The sequence below is a fragment of the Euprymna scolopes genome, chromosome 13 (assembly GCF_053919585.1).
Source record: "Euprymna scolopes isolate OS-2025 chromosome 13, ASM5391958v1, whole genome shotgun sequence".
Classification (NCBI taxonomy): domain Eukaryota; kingdom Metazoa; phylum Mollusca; class Cephalopoda; order Sepiida; family Sepiolidae; genus Euprymna; species Euprymna scolopes.
This window is the reverse complement of record NC_136494.1, coordinates 24056737-24072564: the sequence shown is the minus strand read 5'-3', so window position 1 is coordinate 24072564 and position 15828 is coordinate 24056737. Positions and strand designations below refer to the sequence as shown.

The 15828-nt window shown below is 35.1% G+C and overlaps 1 protein-coding gene across 1 annotated transcript in view; it reads right to left on the bottom strand.

Annotated features, from left to right (window-relative positions):
- LOC145291948 (semaphorin-2A-like) overlaps positions 1-15828 on the bottom strand; it is a 1232857-nt gene that overhangs the window by 72635 nt on the left and 1144394 nt on the right. The window contains exon 6 of the mRNA XM_080137876.1: positions 9582-9683. Within this exon, the coding sequence (XP_079994002.1) occupies positions 9582-9683 (102 nt within the window). The remainder of the gene's footprint in view (positions 1-9581; positions 9684-15828) is intronic.

Here is a 15828-nt window from a genome sequence, read left to right as displayed (position 1 = left end):
TGAAGTGTTGTGTCTGCACAAATAATTAACAAGAACACGAAAGTAAAGGTATACAATAATATATTAGGCAGAAAACTTATATACATATTTACATGTCTTCAGATATACTTCAGTTGGAGATATTCCGGCAGGTGGCATGTTGCAGGTCTTACTGGAGGCAGCATAGGCGTCTTGCCTGTTTGGTGGTCGTTGCCGGACTCTCCCGGTATTGGTGATTGATACCTTTATATATCTCACTCACCCGCCTATGTTAATTAGTGGGCGTCTCCACAACATGAAGTTTTTAAAAAAATGGAAAGAAACTGAGACATGTGCATGCGAGTATTATGTTCTCGTAAACAGTTCACTTTTTGTAAGTAAAAGAAAAATACTCGAACTGAGATCGAAACTAAAACCTAAAGACAGTGAATCAAGTACAATACCCATTAGGCCAGCTTGCCACGTATTTTAAAAATGTGTTCATACCTACTTATTCTGAGCATAAGGAATCTGTCATATGAACGATTCACGCATATGCATTCATGAATCAGTTGACAAAGAGATAAAAATCTGATGACCTTCCCCACGTACCAATATTTCAATTTTGACCTCTTTCGGGTGAAAATAAACTAAAGTTCTCCACATGTCTGAACACCCTATATACCAAATTTCAAGTCTGGAGATCAAATATTCATTGAGTATATAGGTTGAAAATTGTCCTCACACGCACACATTCTAATTTTTATAGATATATAGATTGTTAGGTCAAAGTACAGAATAGTTAACAAAGCCATATCTTCTGTCTTTCTAATTAGTTATTTTTGTAAAAGAAATTAATTAAAATAAAAAGCAAAACTATTTTATTATATTCTTCTTTTATCATTTAGAAAGCCGTTTTTAATGAGGGATGCGGGTCTTTATTAACTATTCTGTGCTTTCATGAAACTAATAGATAAATTTAAAAAAAATTACATTGCCCCACTTTCTAACCTTAGAGAGTTCGGGGAGTTTTTTTTTTTTTTTTTTTTTTTTTTTTTTTTTAAGATATTTCTCCAGTCTTGCTTATTCTAGTTCGAACTGGATTCGAACTTGGGACAAAAAGAGAGAGAGAAAAAAAAAGAACCAGCAAAAATATCGGTGAAATTATTAAAATTAATTTGCTCCATTATTATTTTTCTAGTAGGTGACTATTGTCAAGTGGTTAACGGCACGAACTAACGACCCAGGTGTTCCAAGTTCGAATCCAGTTCATTCCACAAAAATCATTTTCACTTAGGATGTTGGCTACCTTTCCGTGGTCCCTCCTGTAAGTACCCAACGTCTTTCTAGAACAAATTTTGACTAAAAAATGTCAGAGAAACCAATGCTAACAAAAATGCTTTTGAAAAACTTAACCAGCACACAAGCAGATGAGCGTGGCATATAAAATTAACAGTACGTTCTTTGATATACCAGAGGTGTGGTCAAAATGAATGTTTCTGTTTAGAGCACAGTTGAACCATGGCACTTGACTTTGACATTTTAAACTTTAATTGAAGCCGTTATATCAAAATAATTTTGTAAAATCAACAATAGGTTCTCTACAGTGCAATATAGACTACAATGTATTGTGGACTAAGTCACTGGAGAGGCATCCAAAGCTTCCTTCTGGTGCATTGTGATAGTTACTTTGCTAGAGCAAGCAATCAATCGATGGACAATTGCATTGATTTTGATGACAAAGTACGGAAAATGTGAAACATTTGTTGATCCTAATTTAATCCTGGGCAACGTTGAGTGTCCCTGCTGGAAGTGCATATGTGCAAAGAATCAATACATGTCATTGATAATCTTCAGAAATCAATAGTTCCCGAGTAATCTACAGCAAATGGATATAAATAAATACCTTAAACATACCATGCATTCGTTGATGGGCAGAAATCCGAAGCTCTGAAGATCACATTATAAATGCTGAGGTATCTCAGAGATCTATTCTTGACCCAACTTGATTATCGATGTTTATCAAAACATTGCGATACAAAATCTAAGAACACTACCAGATACATAAAGTGCATTTGTGTGAAATTTCATAAAATCGGCCCAGCCGTTTCAGAGTTCACAAGGAACGAACTCCCACACAAAGTTCTTTTTATATAATAGTAGATATAGGGGTGTGGCAAATTTCATTTCTTAATCTCGTGTTTTAACAAAGATATAATATTTTTACTGCAAAGGCAGTGTACAAATTATGACAAAATGTATATATGTCATAAAGAAGGAAGACTATCCAAGCAGGAGTTGCTCAAAAATAGTCTTTTCTTATTTTTAGTCAGATTTTAAATCCTTTCTTAGATTAACCTCTTTCTTTCTTTTTCTTTCTTTCTTTCTTTTTTATGCTATTATTGTGGTATTTTCACAATTTCAATTTTTTTATGTGTATTTCTAATTAAACATAATTTACACATAGTTGCAGGAAACAAGATGTTCATACCTTGGCCCCAATGTTATTAGTCCTTATATTAACACTAGCCTAGGTTCCCAGCGTTACCCAGGTGTTTGGAAATGTATGTTGAACAAAAAAAAATGGTATAAGCGGGCAGGCATGAACCCGTACTGCGAAGGAGGAAAAGAATGGTGTGACGTCTCTGCTATTGCGCCCATCTCCAAACCGGAAGTGACGTATGTTTAAATTAAGGCTAGACAATTGAAAAGAGGGGATAACTTTTGAAAATATCGGCGAAAAAAGAGACCCCTCCCTGTAGAAAAGTGCCCAGTTGAGGGTGAAGGAATTAATGTTTTTGGCCAATTTTTCGATATTTGTCGTCTAAAGGGTCGAGCTTCCAAAATGGTACCGATCTCGTGAAAATTCGTTGTCTGTCGAAAGTTTTAGGCATACATACATACATACATACATACATACATTTAAACAGACAGGTGAGATTTATATTATATATAATAGCTTTTTTTTGGTAAACCGCAAGCATGTGGAATTCCTTTCCTACTGATTGTTTTCCTCCTGCTTATTACCTTAGTATTTGCAAGATTAAGAATTGGCGTCGTCTGCCTTTTGAAAAATCATCTTTCTTTCTTGTAGCTTCTTACATTAAGTGGTTTCATGTCTTGTCTGGAGCGTTTTTCATTAAGAAAATACATCTAAGATTTAAAACTAGATTACAATAGTCTGGAACGGTATAATTTAAGGTAACTACTTTACTAGATTAAAAAGAAATGATTTTTCAAAGATTCTGAAGGCAAAGACTTAAATCACGATGTCTAAGTATTTATTTAGATAAGTAGGGATCACCTACACAGAGCTTGAACTCTAATCCCCCCCCCCCACCATTCATCACAGCTCTAATATGTTAAGTGTGTTTTCTATAAAAATATGAGGGCTTAATTTGATGAATCTGTTTCTGATTTCTGCAATTATACAAGACTTAGTAATAGCTGACATAGCAATTCCTTTTTTTGTTTGTCTTTTTTATTTATTTATTTTTTTTAGGCAGTTACTTCTCTTCATGTAAGTAGGGAATTTACGAAGCAGAAAATACGTTGCTCTCTAATTAACTGAAGTATTAAAATCTTGCACTCGTTCATATGATAAATGCTCTTAAGATTGTCTTAGATAAACAAATAATTGGAAACATCTTTTGGGGGAACTCTTTGGTTCTATCTTTATATTTTGCATATCTTGGACTAGTCTATTCATAGTGATCAGTAGGGCTATAACAACAGAATATTCTTTTCACTATTTTGACTCTCAAGTATATACCCGACACAGTTAATCAACCAAGAACCACATCAGTCTCTATAAAAGCATATAATATATCAACGGATACACACTCGAGAGTCAAGAAAATGAAAAGAGTATCCTGTTGTCCTAGCCCTAGTTATAATAAACTTGTTCCGGTCTTTTTACATGTAACACGCCTATTTCTCATCTTTTCAGCTATCTTTCTTGTTTTATGATTTTTTCCTTCTTCCTTGCTGTGACATCACCTTGCACAAGGCTCGTCTATTTGCAAATGTTGGCAGTTGCTGCTGCTGCCATATGCACATCGCGCCCTGTTACAATTGCTGACGGAGTAAGAACAAGCTATTCCCGTGGATTGAACAAAGGGTTCCGTGTGGAATCCCGAGTTCAACAAGATGCGCCCGAATAAGCTGAAAACGTTATAAGAATAACATCCAAGATGAAAACAGTAATCTTCTTTGTCGCTACAAAGCATGTTTTCCCTTAGGCAAAAGCGGTCATCGTTTAAGACGCTGTTTTATCATTAGGGTTATGACAACAGAATATTCTTTTCATCATTTTGACTCTCGAGTATGTATTCGACACATCACTCTATATAAAAGCATACAAGATATCAACGGATACACATTCGAGAGTCAAAACAGTGTAAAGAATATGCTGTTGTCCTAGCTCTAGTGATCTCGTGGAATATTTTTCTCATTCCAGACATAATTAGAAAACAATGAAATTTAACCGTTTTTCTATTGAAAAAAAAAAATGTCATATTTAGGGTAGTGCTCCTCTTTCCAACCAGGAACACGAAAACGTATGAAAAAAAAAAATAGAACTAAAGTATGGAGACAAAGATTTTCTGTATTAAATATTGTAAACATGTTTAAAGTAAATAATGATTCTTACACACACACACACACACACACACACTCTTCAGAGGTACTTGACTTTTCATAAAAAGCTTTCCCCCCCATTAAATTTAACCGTTCATTTTTTTTCTACTGAAAAAAAAAAGGTAAATTTATACAAACACCGTGACAGCGAATTAACCCTAACCCTAAACCCTAACCCTAACCCCTAAACCCTAACCCTAACCCTAACGCTGTCACGGTGTTTGTATAATAATACCAAAAAAAATGCCATATTTAGGGTAGTGCCCCTCTTTTCAGCCTTGACAGAGTATAAAATTGACTTCGAAATCTAGTGGATGAGAATGTCTGCTTATCTAACCAAACAGAACCGATATTTATAGTAAATCAAATATCCTTATATCTTGTTTCGGAATTTTTGAGATGAGGATTAGTAATTTGTATTAGTTGGACTACTGTTCTCATCTCCATTGTCATTCTCTAAACGTTTCGGTTGAGGTAACCTTCAACCTTCTTCAGGTGTATCTCATAGAACTCGAAAATCGTTTTGTTGAACTTAGGAGTCTGCATAGAATTTCAAATGGAACCCTTTATTTAATCCACGGGGGTAGCATGCTCTTGTTCTGTCAGCCATAACCGGGTAGAGTTCTTGAGTGATTCGCAATTGTATTCTTAGTATCGCCTAGCGCAACAGATAAAGTACTAAGAAAAGTACTATACTGTTCTAGAAGTTGGGAGTTCAATCCCTAGCACTGGCGATACTTAGAAACAATAATTGCAACTATCGAAGATTCAACAATGGCTAACATCGAATTTTTATTTTAATTTTGTTTTAATTTTTACATCTATCTCTTTTTTTTGCCAGATTTTATAATGTTTATTTATTAAGGTATTTATTTATTTTTAATTCATGTAGTTGCCACTCATCGAGGCCCGGAGGCCACTCAAGGATAAGGGTTAGAAACTCGATAATTTAATTCAGAGGATTGCTCTTCAAGAACCTGTTCTCGTTAGATTTAATAACGACAATATCATAGTTAGCCGGGAAGCAACTCCGTGGTGTTTTTTTTCCCACAGATGAGGAGCTCCAGAAAAAAAAAAAAAACTCTGCTAGTAGAAGTTTCGTTTTGGCAAATGTACAGAATAGTTAGAGCCTTGCCTTCCACGTGCTATGGATATCTTTCTAAATAAAAAAAGGAAAATATAATAAAATATCTTTGTTTACTTTAGTTTCTTTTAGAAAAAAGTAAGTAATTAGAAAGTTATTTTAATATCGGGGAGAGATGAGTTGTTAACTATTCTGAACTTTCTCCTAACAATTTAATAAATTTGAGAAACGGAAACTCTTGTGCAGAGTTATATTACAGATAAAGTTTCATATCAGGAACTGCATCTGAAAAACACCGTTTGCTGTTGAATTTGAGTCGCTTACATTTCTGGTTTGTTGAAATTTTTGTAGGACGCGTCTAAAGGGGGAAGGATTACATCTTTTACGAAGAACTGCAAGTCTAGTTCCTTCTCTTCCTCGTAATATTTTGCGTTGCCTATAAAAAAGCTGAGGCTTCATTTTCAGGAATCTGTTTCTGATTCTTTCAATTTTCCAAGACTTAGCAATGCTTTCGATAGAATTCTTTTTGTTATATATATTTTTTTTTTACATCCATTTCTTTCTATGGAATAGAGGTTATTTATGAAGCAGAAAAATATGTTGGTCTTCAATTAAGTGAGACATCAAAACTTTGCACTCGCTGATGTGATACATAATTAAGAACATCTCTTTGGATAAATATTTCGAAAGTAGATAAATTCTTCATTTATGCTTTTCCCGCTTCTTTGCGTACACTGAACCTTTTTGTCCTGTTAATATTTTTCCTTCTTTGAAGTAGACCATTCCTCAAAAAAGGGTGGAGTTATTTTTCCGCCCCCCAAATAATTAGTGAACATCGGGATATCTAAAATAGCAAAAAAAAAAAAAATAAAATAAATAAATAAATAAATAAATGGGTACCGTAATGAACATTGAATTCGAAATCTAGTGGGTGACAATGTTTTCATTTTTAATATTTAAAAGTAATGTCTAGTTCCCTCTCTGCCTATATTTCTTGGACTTTCAGCTTTTTAATAGAAATTACTAGCAGTAAGTAAGTATAATGCTTTATTTACTGATAGTAATTTGTATAGCTGTAATGCTATCGAAATTGTCACCTAAGAGAAATATGGATGAGTATAATATTGGTTTCTAAAAGTTCATCAAGCAAAATCTGCAATTCTTACACAATTTTAGGAGTCTATGATTATTGGGTAATCGTGAGTATGCACAAACGAAAAGGAGTACTAAGTTTTGAAAGTCCACTGAGCACGTCTAAATTTTATTTTATACTCGGGCATTAAGTAAGTATATATCTCTAGTTTCGCCCTCATTTGGGCTCATCAGTTAGACATATCTGAACCCCGGATTTGAAACCCAAGCCTGGAACTTCCGGTTTGTTGGCTGTCGTGGCTCTTGTGGGCTGCGACGTTGTTATACATACATCTTGAGAGAACTTGAATGCCTACTAGACACTGTATTCATTTTTTGCAGACTTATCCCCGCCTCGATAGTTTTTTTTTTTAATTTCATTTCGGCCAACTCATCCTCTGGCCTTCTTGAGGTGGTTAACCTCGAGGGATAAAAATGCCGAGTCTTGTAACGTATCCCCAGTAATTTCTATCTTCCAAAATTGTTGTTGTCTCACCACGTTTTTGGCCAACTAATCCTCTGGTCTGCTTTTGGGTAGGATTGAAACCGCTATCTTAAGACAAGTCTCACCTGGAACCATAGAGACTCAATGCCTCTAGCCACTGTGCCATGGGCCAAAATTATTAAGTGCAATTTCAAAGAATTAAAAATAAATAAATAAAATGATAAATACTACTAGACATTGTTCTTGAGTCTAAAGGCTCTGTGTACAAGGGTTTGTTAGGACAAGCTGGCATGAGAATAACTTTACCTTACTAAATTCTGACTAAATATTCTTAATCCAATAGTATTTGCAGCCTAAAAAAGATCTTGATGTGTCTAACAAACACGGGCTTTTGACGAGAAATGATGCACCGTCTCCAAGTGATATTATCTCTTATTATTATTATTTCTTAGAACTGCGCGCCTGTGGAAAACTGTTCCGCTTGCCTGTTTCCCTCCTGACTTCAACCTGGATTTTTTCAAGTCCAACACAAACAAATTCCTGATGAACCGCCCCCCTAAGTAATGACACCTTACCAATTCTCCAATACCATTGCTACACTATCCCTTTGATTACTGTACACACAATAACCCTTATCCCCGAGTGGCTATTGAGCCTTGATAAGTGGTGAACCCCATGTAAAAAAAAAAAAAAAAAAGAAGTAATACCAGAAAGATGAATACTCCACCAAACTAGATGAACTTTTGTCCAGGAATCCAGTAAGACCAAGAGACCACAAGAAAAATATACCATAACATATGTAAATGATTAATTGTGCGAGAGGAAAAATATGTTTCCTGCTTCTTTACTTACTCAGTGTTCGAGATTTAACCGAGAACTTTAGCGAGATATTTGAATATTTGTCTATCTCAAATAGTGATCCAGGAGGAAGTCCCTTGATTTCTGAGAGCTTCGACTGAAGTAATATAAAACATAAAAAAGGACCTACTTATATATAAAAGGCATTTTGTCTGTGAGTTCGTTTTTTATCTATATATCTATAAAAGTGAACGTGTCTGTGTGTGTCTTTGTCTCTGCACATTTCCCTACGCAATAACTCTGTCAATTTTTAGTCTACAGACTCGAAATTTGATATACAGTATACTGAGATTTGGGAAAATCTTTGTAATACGTTTTTGACCAGAAATTTGGCTGTTAAGGGGTCAAAGTTCAACGATTTGACCTTTGAGAACTCTATCAAACTCCTCCGCCAATTTTGGGTATAAACAATTGAAATTTTAGATATAGGTCCCTTGGACATGGATCTAACTTAATAACTTGATTTGAGCCCAAAACAATAGATGTTAAGGGATTATAATAGGGGTTAAAGTTAAAAAAATTGACCGCATTTTTTTTTTTTTTGCTCAACATACACCTCCAAACACCCGGGCAACGCCAGGCTGAAATGCTAGTATATATATATATATATATATATATATATATATATATATATATATATATATATATATATATATATATATATATATATTTATTTATTTATTTCATTACATAACATAGGTAATTCCTATATACTTTAGTTCTGATCTTTTTTAGTTTTTCCAGGAATTTTATGTAATTGCCATCATCGCATTTTTACTTGAATGCTTTTGGATTTGTTCACATCAATCTTCAGGTGTGGTTATCAGTAAAAATCTTAGGATATTTATAGAGGTGACTAAGTTTTTGAGCAGTTATATCAATCCGGTTTTACCAGGAACAAGAAAACCTATGAAAAAAAAAATAGGACTAAAATATGCAGACAGGAATTGTCCGTATTAAATATTGTAAACATGCTTCAATTAAATAAAAATTCACACACACACACACACATACATACACACACACTTGCTGACACACTTTTGAAGTATCTTACTTTTCATAAAAAGCTTCCACCCATGAAACTAAATTAAACTAAATATGACTCCCATAATTCAACCTCACGCATAGCAGAACCAGAACGAGAAGCAGGCCAGCAGAACAGTTCTACAGGCAAGAACGTGGAAGAGAAAAGAGAAGTTTATCAAAACTGAAATTTTAAAATTAGTATCTTATTTCTTTTTATCTTTGAATGCCCCATCCCCTCCAACAGCCGGCTACGTTGTCTCTGCATACCACTGCTTATCAGATCACATAAAGAACTACAAAAATTACAATACAGTTCCTTGTTCATCTTAGGCAATAAAATATGTCCATTATATTTTTTTGTGTAAACTATGTAATCTTTAAAAGAAATGACGTCAGCAAAATGCATTTTATCTGTTAAAAAAAAGTAAATATCAAACTTACATCAAGTTGATATGTTGTTGGATTATAGGCTCCTGTTCCACACACAAATAGCTTGCTCCCATTGAAGGCTATTAAACGAACATGATTCTGACAATCAGGCATCTGCAAATAAATTGAAAAAAAAATTATATTAGGAACAGTCATGTCTAATCTTGATACAGCATCATCTGCTGACAGCTGAGGTCACAGCTAGGGCGAATTTTCATTGGTTGAGATGATGTGTCCATTGACCAACTGAAATGAAGAATGAAGAGGATTTTCTCTGTGGAGGGGGGAAGTTAAGTGGTGAGATTGTTTAACGTGAAAGAAAAAGGGATTAAAAAATGATTTCTTTTTTTACTTGGAAGTCACTACATATCAAGGCCTGCACGCTACTCGAGGATAAGGGTTAATGGATGTAATATGATTGCGTAGTAATCGTTAATGGTGTAAATTGGGTAGAATTTGATTATTTATGGGGACGGCCCAACAAGAAATTGTTTACATTGGATTTAAAGACTATCATGTTATATTCAACCGAGAAGCAGACCAGCAGAACAGTTCTACAGGCAAGAAGGTGGAAGAGAAAAGAGAAAGGAAAGAAGCTCTGTTTATAGAATTTGCATTTAGGTTTATGCGCAGATAGAGAGTGGGGGAAATCATATATAGTAGTTGTAGCTAGTCGAGTGTTTTTTTGTGAAAGTTTGGTAAGGGGGGAGACTACAGAATGGAGATCAGACGAGCACTTGCTATGAAAATAATGATAGAGCAGAGACAGGCGCGCAATGTCTCTTCTGTGGGAAACAGGTTTCAGGGAAGATAAAAGGACATCAGCTACTGGGTTTTAAAGCCGGTGTTGAACTTTGTCAAGGCTGGATAGGGCGGGCCGATGACTTGGTCCCCAATCTAAACAACATGAAGAGTTTCAAGATGTGTGACTTCATCTTCTATTTGCAAATTATGAATTAAATCTTTCAAACCTGCCTTGCAACATACGTTGTTCAATGTTTATGATGAAAATCATTGTCTTATAATTAATTGATCATTAGTCAGGTTTCTTTGGAAGTAATTTTTTAAATTAAGGCAAAATTTTATAAGGCAGATATTTTCTTGAATTTATCGAGACATCACTGGGTTTTTTTTTCATCAAAATTGGAAATATTTTCAAATTTACACCAGTTATTGAGAGAGGCAAAGTTTAAGGGAGTAAACCTTGGTAAACATCTGATTTAGTGGCCCGATACGAGAATGGCGAAGCAGTGCAACACTTTCGCGGTTACTCCTGCAGCTGCACTGGCTCCAAACTTCTTGGTTTACCTTTCTGTCAAACTTTGTCTGCAACATGGAGAGAGGGACCCTGGTAGCTGGGCAAGCCCTGGTCTCCTTATCACCCGACCAAGCCTACATCCGGAGAGGCAAATCCAGCTTAAATTTTATAGCCACAGCAGATTCTATAGTGTATCAGACTAGATGAAGAACACTATTGTCCTTCAAGACAGAAGATTGGCACCAACTGTGAGTGATTGTCCAATAAAGCTAAAGAGCGCTTTACCTAATCTTCAAAATGTGTTAATTTCTGCTTAGATACCATGCGGATTAAATAAAGTGTTTCGTTTGAAATCGCAAACATGCACCTGGAAAATTTGGAGGTTTAATAGGGAGAAATGCCGTCTCGATGTGTTTAGCTGTAATCTATGCCTATGTCTGTTCTTTCAAGCTATCGGAATTTCAAATTAGACCAGTTGTGTCTATAACTGGAGATTGTAATATAACATTGTCTTGTACTAAGCTGATCTGCCTATTTAAGGAATGAATAGACTTAATCGAGAAACAATAAATACGATTACATCTAAACATATTGGCAGCAACTCGTGACCGTTATGGTCCTCGAATCATGACGTGTACTTCTGTAACATAGTTTTTGCTCAGACACGTTTCGTGTTTGTCTTGATTATTACAGGTCAGCAAGGCCAGGTCAAATATCAAGATTGGAAGCCACACAAAGAAAGTCAACAAAACTAGCAAAATAAAGGATGAGAATAATTTATATATTAAAGTCGTAGTGCCTTTAACATAAATGCATACGTGTTTCACGGTTTCCAGATTATAAATTATTTGATCGGGAGATCCTATTTATTAAAAAGGAGAAAAAAAGGTGATAACTAGCGTTATGACAACAGCATATTCTTTTCATTGTCATGACTCTCAAATATATATCCGACACAGACACAGTTAATCTACCAAGAACCACATCACTCTATATAAAAGCATTTAAGATATCAACGGATACACACTCGAGAGTCAAAACAATGAAAAGAATATGCTGTTGTCCTAGCCCTAGTGATAACATACTACGAACATTAAATTAGTATATAGATACATTAATTTAATATTCGTAGTAGGTTATCTTCTATCCCCCTTTTTAATAAATAAGATATCCCGATCACCGAAAACGCAATGCAAAAAAAAAAAAATAATAATTTTAAAGAAAAAAAAATGATGTCGCTTTTGGGCCGTACGTGAAACTTGGTCTTCTACCTAGGATCCAAGGGTAGTATCTGTTTTGTCTAAAGAAGATATAATGGTATCGTAGGGTTTTAGTTCGCTCAGGGCGTCCATACAATGAAAATATGTTACAGACTCCTATAAGGACATTGGAGATAAACCGTGATATATTCTGACACTGCATTAACCAGATTACTTAGATAAATACTTTTACAGTTTTAACAGAAGGTCTACAATAATATCACGGGGTCTCAATTCAGGCTGAACGTCCAAAAAACGCCCAGCAGCAATATATCACATATGAAAGCTGTTGTAGAATTTGTCACGCTAGTTAGAAGTAAATACTTGAATAAATATAATATTGGAGTGACTGGTTTTTGACCTTGAAGTAATAGTTTCTCTTTTTACCGCCTAAAAAATTTTCAGTGGGTAATTGTTCTGTACAGGTCCTGGACTTTATAATTTTACAGGTAAAGAGCGATAGATCCTTCTAGTGTTGACACAAAAAAAAGTATGTGCTGCATTGCTCCAAGATTCAACATTTTAATGGATCAATTCTGGTTTTTGATTGGTTGCTAGCAGAATATGGTTCCATTTGATTGGTCAGTTCCTATCACCAGTGTCTATAATTAGGATCGCCCAACTTTCTGTGATCATACCCTTATTATATATAAAAAAAATATTGCAACACCTCTTTACATCAAATGGCTTCATGCTTCGTCTGGAGTGGTGTTCATAAAAATATTGTTCAGCCATCCTCTTAAATAATCAAATTCTGCCCAATCACCATTATTATTACTAATTATCACAGCTGACTACAACGTGGTCGTTTTTCAAGTCCGATGTAAAAAAAATTTTGTTGAGCCATCTTCTTAAATAATCAAATTCTGTCAGATCACCATTATTATTACCAATCATTTTTTTTCCAGTAGTTAGTCTGGTTTTGTATGTAGATGTCTATACCGGATTGAATATGTAAGGGACGTAGTACTTAGTATTTTAGTCGGCCTACTTGTTCCCATAGTGCTAGAAGGCAACAAGGGTTTTGTCTTGTACATATACCAGACAGCAGCAAATAAATGTTCAAAATCCACTGATGTACCTAACCGTATGCTTTGAACGTTTCTATTTTTGGGCAGAGTTAATATGAAGAGGAAATAGAAAAAAAAACACATTAAAAAAATGAATAAAAGTTCCAAGTTTAATTATTGTTGACTTTGCTAATTGCCTGATTGGCGTATCAAAAAGTTTTTTTTTTTTTTTTTTTTTTTTGCATTTAGTGGCTCAGCAACTGAACAAAATAATGAAAGGGGAAGAAAGACCAAAGAAGTAAGGAAAGAAAAATCGTACACCCGTTCCCCCCCTCCCTCAAAAAACAAAACACAAAAAACAAAACAAAAAAAAAAAAACAACTTCAGCCAGTCAAAGACAGACAATTCCAAACTCATCAAGCACCAAAAGTCGGTCAGAAGTATTCATGTAGATACATCGGACATGTGTACTCCGATAATATGAGGATGGAAGAGGGAGAAAACGAAGCGCGTGCTTAAGAAATACACTCAGAAATTTACCAACTTCTGTGGTTGTTTTGTTTTACGGCATATCAACCCTTTTTGGATTATTTAATGCCAAATTCGCTCATTTTGGTAAAAGCGTCTATGCTTCAAGTTCATTTTTATCTTTAAATATTTGTTCGTGGTGTTTGGTTTGGTCTTACGGCATATCAATCCTTTTCCGTGTATTTAATACCGAATCCAGCAATTTTGGTAAAAAGGTTTTATGTTCAACGTTCTAATATGTTCAAATATTTACTCGTGGTGTTTGGTTTGGTCGTTGTATTTTACGGCATATCAATCCTTTTTGGTTTATTTAATACCGAATACGATAATCATTGGTAAAAGTTTTTATGTACCAAGTTCTTTATATATTCAAATATTTATTCATAATATCAAGTTCAGTTGTTCTGTAATGGAATTTTTTTATTTTTGACTTTGCAGAACATGATTGAGTTTTACGAAGGGAAAGGAGAAAAAAAAAAACAATAACATCAATGCATCAGCCCGTTCCTTAAGCCAGCAGCAATCCAACTTGTATGATAAACAGTTTGTGTGCAAGAAGTGTACGACAATGGAGACGGATGAGGACACAGATGTAGATGAAGTATATATTTGAATATTTGGTCCTGAATGGCATTTAGGCTCATATATCAAACTGAATTCTGATTAGCTAATTTTCATTTGTTATTGTTGTACCATGTTATTGTCATTAAAATAATGTACTTAAAACTTTTTTTACTCAAAGCAAAAGAAAATTTCCTCAAATCACTTGGCGTAAAACATGAATTGTAGCATGTATTAGAATATTGAAATGCAAAAGGTGAGCATTGTCTAGAGGTAGCAGTTTCGATCCCACCCAAAGCCGGTCAGAGGATTAGTTGACCAAACCGTGGTGAGATGACAACAGCTATTGAATGCAGCAATTGCTGTGGATGTAGTTGGAGTTCGACATTCCTATCCTGTCGCAGTTAACCTGACAGAGGCCAGAGGAATTATTGGCCGAAGCGTCGTGAAAGTAGCAACTAGAAATTGAGGATAATAGTATAAAAAAATTAAATATAAAAAAATATACAATTTACTCATCTCCGAAATAATTCCAAACTATTTCAATAATATAACAATTGGTACGGATCCAACAATTGGAAGAATAATCTGGCCCCCCGGCCCCGAAAAACACCCGACTAGCTGAAACCACTGTCAATAATTTTCCCCACTCTTTATCCGTGCCTAAATCAAAACGTAGATTCCATGAACAAAGCTTCTTTCTCAGAACTACACGGCTGTGGAACTCTCTGCCGCTTGTCTGCCCCCCCCCCGAAATCAACTTGAATGTCTTCAAGTCCAACACAAACAAATTCCTGATGAACCGCCCCCTTAAGTAATGACACCTTATCAAATCCCCAATACTAACTATTACTACGATACTATCCCACTGATTAGTGTACACACAATAACCCTTATCCCCGAGTGGCTCCTGTGCCTTGATAAGCGGTGATCCCCCATGTAAAAAAAATATATATAAAATTAAAAAAAAACAATTGCATTTATAAAACAAAAAATCCAACCTTGATTGCCCTTCGGAACCCGTGGTGCAGGGGATAGAGATGCAGAATATCTACGATTGTAGGTGAGCATTGTCTAGAGGTAGCGATTTCGATCCCACCCAAAGCCGGTCAGAGGATTAGTTGACCAAACCGTGATGAGATGACTATTGAAGGCATCAATTGCTGTAGTTGGAGGACTCGGCATTCCTACCCCGTCGCGGTTATAACCTGACGAAGGCCAGAGGAATACTTGGCCGAAACGAAAAGTTCAAATAATTTAAAAAAAAAAAAAAAAAAGGTTTGTAGCATGTGTTAGAATATTGAAATGCAACACTTTTTGTAGAGGTATTTTCGTAAATAGCGTTCATCACTTTTTGCATCCAACGCATCCAATGTTCACAATTTTTCCAACGACATTGAAAAATAACCTCTGCTGTATATATAATGCTATTCTTACGTATACAGCAAGTGCATACATTTGATTGATACATATCAAACAAGGTATATTGCTACATGGAACATAACTGACTTTTATTTGAGATCGTATCAAACAGAGGACATTTAATCTCCACTAGATTACTATAGTAAGGGAAGCAGGAAACAGAGAGGGAATTTAAGCCCGGCATCTCGAGGGAAAATAGTAGTACAGTAAAAGGCTTTCCG